We start from the raw sequence: 7,875 nt of genomic DNA, 5'->3' as shown, positions 1-7,875 counted from the left end.
ACTACAAGTGTGGACTGTGAATGACAAATTCAACATCATTCTAGTAAGGGCTCAAAGGTGAACAATGTATCTGCAATGACGATTTCGAAAAAGAACATTCATACATTCATACATTCGTACCGAAAATCTGGTGGCGAATGTCTGCAATTGCATCATTGATTTACTATAGAGTTGAATAAAGTCGATCAATAGAGTAAGTGTAGCAACGCAGGCGCCGGGAAAGTGCCGCCGTGCGACTACGCGCGACATGCGGCACACCACGCCGGTTAGCCACCTTTATCCAAAACGGAACCTATCGATCATTTCTTAATGGACTCATTACATTTAATTACCATTAAAAGGAAGTAGACGCCGTATTGATGCTAACTAATCATTTCTATATTATACTTTACTATCAAATATATTGCAATACCGCATCGTAGCTTTTAAATTGATGATATATCCGAACCGTTGTTGGTATATAATCAAAATTTTCGCATCGGTCATACTCTACCGTAACTGAAATACTGAAATGTATAAGTTACAAGTTGGAGCAACGGCCGACATCGGTGAAAGTGTGCACTAGTGCGATAATCGTATCGATCGATCAGCGTGGCGCGAGTGCTGTGCTGTACTGTGCTCTACTGTGCTGTCGGTTCGCACGCGCTCCACACGTAGCGTAGCCATAGCGTAGCACCCCCTGAGCATCTACGCGAACTCCAACACCAACCAGTAGGTCAGTCGTAGCACAGGCATTGTACTTCCATCATTTGTATCGGACGACGGGCGTTGTATTTCCAGTAAGTATTCAAATCAACATACTAACTTACGCATTTATTTCATACGCACCGAAATTTCCACAATACGCAACAAATTCACACAGGGTTATAGTGCAAATACAATTGTAAAACAAACGAAATATACTACTTGCTAAAATATTAAAGTTTCATTCATTGCTGTGCTATTGATTCCTGAATGTGACGAAAGTGCGGTATGTTATTTGTGCAATTATACTGTTTCTTTAGTGCAACTGATGTCGATAAGCTTCTTGTGAAATTTAAATAAGGTATGTTTTCATAGAAACTTGGCGCAACAGTTATGGAAGCTTTTTTTGTTTAACAGGTATTGATAATTTACTCTACAGTAACAATAACGTGATAAAATCTGGCTTTTTTTTCAAATCGATTGTAGTACATTTTTTATGCATATTTAGAAACTGCATGTAGAATATAAATAATTCGATTATTATAAGATTCTATATTTTTAAAAATACCAATACGAATTAATTATATTTAATTAATAGAATTATCAATAATTATTTTACAAAAGTACTAAACTATTCATGTAACATTCTTTTTTTTAACGTTATTGTAAAGTATAATTCCGTAATTATTTAACAATTATGATTATTATTAAATGTTCATAATTAAACTATTACAAAAAAATAAGTAATAACAATTTTTTATTTATATTTTCCAACGTTTTAAGGCGTTAAAATTCTATACTTTAGAGCGTTACGTAACCATTGATCAACATGCACATGGATAAATTATGAATAGAAAGAGAAAACAAAAATCGCCATATATTTAGTTGTTCTACAGGTAATTTAAATATATTCATTTAAATATTACTGTTTATTTTGTTTTTTTTTTTAATTTCTTTAATATTTGCAACCGGCAAGAAGGCAATTTATGAACTCAATTATAACGTTTTTAAGCAACAACAGTTTTCTTAAATATTATTTTTGTTGAATACGCTTTGCTTTAAACAAAACTTTACAATCCCATAGATGCCTACGCCCTGGATTATTACTAACAATTAAAACGATTTAATGGTCGCAATCATGCGTAGTCAGGCATTTTGAAATAAAATTTTCACTATAAATGAATTAAGAAAGTTATTGCAATTAACTTAATACTCATAATTTGGAGATGCCTAAAACTTTAAAAATAGTCGAGTAGAATCAACAAGAATTTTGTAACTTTTTTAATTGTAACATTTTGTGTGACTTAACTACATATTGCAATGTGAGCTTTCTTTGCTAAAGATAATGAACACATTTCCAAATGATATATCTTTATAATAAACTTGGTTATACCTAGCGTGGTATCTCACTAAAGAAATATTTCTAGTTTTGAATTAATTAAAACGGTTTCTAAATTTTGGGTACTCTAACATTCCTAATAAACGTTAAATATGAAATCAAGTTATATAAATAACTATAAACATAAAATAAATTTAATTTAATTTTAATGTCTTGCTCTTTAAATTTTGAATTATTAATTATTAGTCAGTCTGTTACGATTTTCTTGAAAAAATACAGAAATTTTAAAAATATAAGTTAATACTTATACATACAAGAATTATAGATATCACATCTTTAAATTCTTGAATTTCGATGAATTTTAATTTTGTTCTGATTAAAAAATTCTAAGATAGAGTTCCGTATATTTTTATATAATATTTTGCAAAATATGATATATGTACCACGCATCGTCACAACTTACATCAATTTAGAAAATTAGGTAAATAAATTTAAAACAATTGAAAATTAATATATTGGACCAATATGCACCAAGGCAATTGCATGAAATGTGAATAATTTATTATAAGTAGATGTAAATTCCATAACTTGTCGATGTTATATTACATAAATTTGAGAAATATATTTTGTCTAATCATTTTTCATAATCTTTTGATTATCTTTCATCTCTAACTCTCTCGCCTTTCAAATTATTACTTCTCCAGATTCCATCTCTGCTTTCAAATTATAATTACTCTATCAGAGTTGATAGCAGCCCCTGCAAAAGGCTAAATGTCCTTCCACGTTTACATCGTTTTCTTCGACTTCTCGAACTACATGTTTGTGATCATGAGATTGTTTCTGCGGCCAGTTAACTGGCCGATGTGATTTCATCCTGTTTCTGCCATCTAAACTGGCTCAATCTCGCTACGTCCACTTCACAGTTGTCTATTTCTCCTTTTGAGTTTTCTATCAATATGTTCTTCCCATTCTACTCGCTACTTTCGATGTCTACATGGCCTCCAAAGAAAGTATTTTAGCTACGGAATATTTTAGATAGAACATTATTACAAAATATTTTATTTCAAAGATATCATTTTATTCAATTTCTTGTAGAATATTCTCGTATCTACTTTGAATAAATGTATCAAATAATGTTGTAGTATTCACTGTTGCCTTTACACATCGCAGCAACTAAACCTCCATTCTTACTATATATACATATACACAATTATATATTACATTCATAAATAGAATAACCATGTTCACTATATTGCCTATATTATTAATAGCAATCAGTACTAATAGTTTTTCCATATGCATATAGTGTCGACTAAGCATTTTAAAGTCGTTAAGCTGCAAAAAGACTTTCTCGAAACCTCTTCCACAAAAAATTCCGATCCTGGAAAATCAATTTCCTAAAATAACAGTACCTTCAATAATATGATCTGTAAACACATTGCCTTGGCCGATCGATATCTGGTAAAGATTCCAATTCAGATTGCTCTCAATGTTCTGAAATATTATTCGAGTTGTGTGCGTGCTTACGAGAAAGCATTCAACAAAATTATTCCGGTAGAGGTCAAAGGACAAAAGTTAAAATATTCTAAGGCGAAGCCACTATGAAAATTACGAAATGTGATTTTAATGAAAAAAATAATGATTTTTTATAGTATGTACAAAACCAGTACACTCGCAACTCGCGTGCATTCAAAAGAATTGTGCTGTTTATATAAGCATTACTATATGTAGTTTGTAAAATCTATGCTGCTAGAAGAATTTTAAAGAAGTAAATATATAAAGTTTAAGTACATAGAAACACATCAAGAATGGAACGATGTAGAAAGGAAAAAAACATTATCAATAATATTTCAATCATCTTCTAATTTTCAGTTACTAGCTGCAATTATCCTGTAAATTCTTACTGTCTCCCGATTGAATTTGACTGCCTGCATCTTCGCGGAATAATTGCGTCAAGCCTGTTAAGGTCTACGATTCGACTTAATTAACGGATATTGGTAACCAAAGGTAACCGCTCTCGACTAGTGACAGAAAGTCTTCCTGCAATCGCCTATTCCGGCCTCAATATTTCCCGAAGCGGGTGCGGTCGCATCTGTCAACCAGCGGAGCCGCCCGGCCCAGCGCTGTCATTCTCAAGCTTCCGCAACTCATTCACCAATAATGTCAATTACTTGAAAAGGCGGTAAGAATTCTAAAAGTGTCTATAAAATCATATTTTAAAATATTTACAAATGATTATTTTGTTGATATCAACTATATTTATCATCTATTGTCAGTTATTTAACTCAAAAACAATTATATAAATTAGTTTATTACTGACAATTTGAGTTTTAGTATTTATTACTATATATACATATTTCTCAACTCATTTTTGTAGCTTCAGCTCTGGGGATTTATCCTCAGAGTGCGACGACGGCGATGCCGTCGTAGACCCTTACACAGGACAGCCGATTCCGCCCGGAGCCCAACCCGTACCCAAGATGGGTCAGCAGGCGCCTCCGCTGCAGAGCCAGGCCCGATGCCATCGCAACCGCCGAATCCCAACACGGCCCAAGGTCAGGTCGAGCACACAAAATCGTTCGAGCATCAATAATGATCGCATCTGTATTCATGGTTTAAAATGAGTAATTTCTGTTCGATCTTCGTTTGAACACTGTTCGATGATTACATAAGCAACAACAAATAAAATAATTTTATAACTATACAACATAATAACTATCTAATATAGCTTACAATTTATTCAAAATTTAATATCAAAATTTTCTTTACATTTTCAAGAATATTCTAGCATCTATTTACCATAATATTATAATAAACGCTATAATAATACGAATATTATTATAAATAATAGCCCAGCAAAGCGGCGGAGAATTGTCTCTGAACTTAAGAGGTCCCCCACGAGGCACCAGCGCGCCAAGTAGCCCGGCGAAGAGTCGTGAGAGTCTGCTGCAACGCGTACAAAGTTTAACAGGAGCGGCACGAGACCAAGGTGCATCCATCTTAGGTAATATTTAATACAACAATCGGTGAAATTGCATTTTTGAGCCAATTTCAATGACGTGCAATTAATTTCAATTATTACAGGCGCAGCTGTTCAGAGTGCAACTAGACCATCATTCAATAAAGATCGATCCTTTACTTTACTAGTTATCGATGATCAGAACACGGATTGGTCAAAGTATTTCCGTGGAAAAAACTACATAATGATTATGATATTCGAGTGGAGCAAGCAGAATTCAAGGTGAAAATAAATATAAATATATTTAGTAACTATATATAAATCCATTTATATATAACTATATAATAAAATAAAAAATAAAGAAAATCCGTTTGTCACAGAGTTTGGCTAGAAATTCGAGTTGTTAATTTTATGTTTTCTTCGTGTAGCAAAAAACAAGAGTAAAAATGTGTGTGAGTGTATGTTTGGGCGTGAAAACATATTTTTCATTCAACAGTTTAAATTTACTCAATAATGGCTTGTAATTTTTGCGACGTCACAACAAGCGATATGGAACAAAAGTGAATATATCAGAAAGTTCAAGAAGCTAGCCTTAAATCAAAATTTATAGTTGAGTTTACATCTCTTAATACAAATATGATTATAAAATGTTTCCTTACTATTTATTCCAGGAACTCTCGTTGATCGCGAGCGGCGAGCAAGGATGCACTGTCTCGATGGCGGTGTATCGGAGCGGTACCAAGGTGATGCGTTCATTTAGGCCGGATTTCGTTCTAATTCGTCAAAATCTTCGCGACGCCTCCGAGGACAATCGCAGCCTTCTTCTCGGTCTGAAATACGGCGGCGTTCCGAGCGTCAACTCGCTATCTTCCATCTACAACTTCCAGGTTAGTTGGGACCAAGAGAAAATGACATCCATCATTTTAACAAATTAATAATATTAGTAGACGTCACTGTTTTGAAGAAACGCTCACAAAATTATAGTTTCACATTGTCGTTAATCAGCTTTGTAAATAATTCTTCAATGATTCTGGAACTGAAGGGATAACATAAGGCAATGATTATTTACTTGTTCATAATTGCAAAACTATGACATTTAAACTTTAATAAAATTTCCAATTTCTTTCATCTGAAATAAAACTTAATAATAATTTATTTAAATGATAAATTAATCTTCTACGATAAATATATTCCATTAAATATCATAAATTATAAAAGTAATATTTGAAATGCAGTTGTATGAATTTTTCCTTAAAGTCAAACTATTTGAATGAAATATATCAGTTCCAAATTTAATTTTCAGGACCGGCCGTGGGTTTTTCGCGCACCTGATGCAACTCCAAAGACGCCTCGGACGTGAAAATTTTCCCCTGATCGAGCAAACTTATTACCCAAATCATCGCGAAATGGTGAGTCGATATTATACTGCACATATATATATATATATATTTATATATATATATATATATATGTGTATATATATAAAATATTGGTCACAATCCATACAGCATGCAACAACGTCATTTGCCCGAAAATGCAATCAATACGTATTTGTCTGCAAATATATGCTATATTTTTTTTAATTGCATTAATATTAACGACATTAATTTTTTTTTTTTTTTTATTATTATTTTTTGAACCTATAAGCTGTTTTGCTGATTTGACTTAATACTAGACTGTTTGACAGATGGCAACCCAAACAGTTGTCACATCTCTGTATGATAAATTATTATTACAATTTCTGTAATAGGGCGACTATGGTACAGCAATGCCGGGTGAGGGCTATTTTCACTTGGAAACATATTGCTATCTATATTTTCAAGTGAAAATCGTTGTCAATGTTGCCTGACAACAGGCTGCTCAAAGTGGCTATCGAACCCGGGACCTCTGAAACAAGTCCCGTAGCTCTTAACCGCTTACTTACGGGCGAGCCATTAATATTAATAATGCTACAAAATGATATTCTACCAGAATTTATCATAAATATATTTTATTATATGGATCAAATATATAATAACATTTAAGCATTTTCTAACTTAAGCTATACCACATCTTGTAATTTCAATATAATTTATATTGTACTTTTAGAATAGTTCAATAATTAGAATTAACCTTAAATTATAATATAAAATAATTAACAAAAGCAATAAGTGTAACACAATATACTATTAATAGATGAAGTCTAATCACGTGCCGATCAATCGCTAAAAGAATATTTTTTCGCTAGTTCAAGTCACAATTCAAGTTTTAAAATTGAGACTTCAAAATAACGAAATGATCACTGATGTAATTATATAAAAGTTATATTTAAATAAAAATCCAGTATATCAATAAACTCTTAGAAGTCATAAATAGCATCAAGTAAAATAGGAAATGATTTTATAGAAAATTTATTTTTCTATTCGTTTCAACATATTATACCATCATTAGTAGCTATAAACAATTTTCTAACAACAATATTATTATTTTCTTTGAATTAATATTATTATAAATCAATATTATTTTTTATATATTAGGATATTCTCACAATATATAATGATATAATTTTATAGTCTGAAAAACCTTTCAATGAAAGTCAACTACATTTTATGAAATTTAGATTAAATTACGTTTCAACGCTGAATCGTACATACGCTAATATAAAATAAGCAACTTATGCTAATTTCCAAGAAATTAAACTCCTGCGATAGCACTTTGGTTCTTGGTAAGGTCATTTATCCCATAACAAAATTACATATACATATAAATATATAATATATAAATTTATAAATATATAAATATATAAATATATAACCATATAAATATTCTAAAAAAATTAAACATACACGAAAAATAGGGCGTACTTCCGCGATTAATAAAACGAAAATTATGATAGGAAAGAGACTATTTTATA

At 31.5% G+C, this 7,875-nt stretch overlaps 1 protein-coding gene across 1 annotated transcript in view; it reads left to right on the top strand.

The window, feature by feature from the left end:
- The first annotated feature begins 4,503 nt into the window (after positions 1-4,503).
- LOC113376340 (synapsin-like) overlaps positions 4,504-7,875 on the top strand; it is a 42,312-nt gene continuing 38,940 nt past the window's right edge. The window contains 7 exon segments of the mRNA XM_026616248.1: positions 4,504-4,636; positions 4,875-5,027; positions 5,108-5,212; positions 5,215-5,264; positions 5,654-5,869; positions 6,286-6,300; positions 6,302-6,391. Coding sequence (XP_026472033.1) covers positions 4,504-4,636; positions 4,875-5,027; positions 5,108-5,212; positions 5,215-5,264; positions 5,654-5,869; positions 6,286-6,300; positions 6,302-6,391 — 762 coding nt within the window.

This window comes from Ctenocephalides felis, unplaced genomic scaffold (genome assembly GCF_003426905.1).
Source record: "Ctenocephalides felis isolate EL2017-DRISC unplaced genomic scaffold, ASM342690v1 CF-g0.4_SCAFFOLD_01886, whole genome shotgun sequence".
NCBI classification, from domain to species: domain Eukaryota; kingdom Metazoa; phylum Arthropoda; class Insecta; order Siphonaptera; family Pulicidae; genus Ctenocephalides; species Ctenocephalides felis.
The sequence above is the reverse complement of the archived record's forward strand: the minus strand, read 5'-3'. Positions and strand labels throughout refer to the sequence as shown.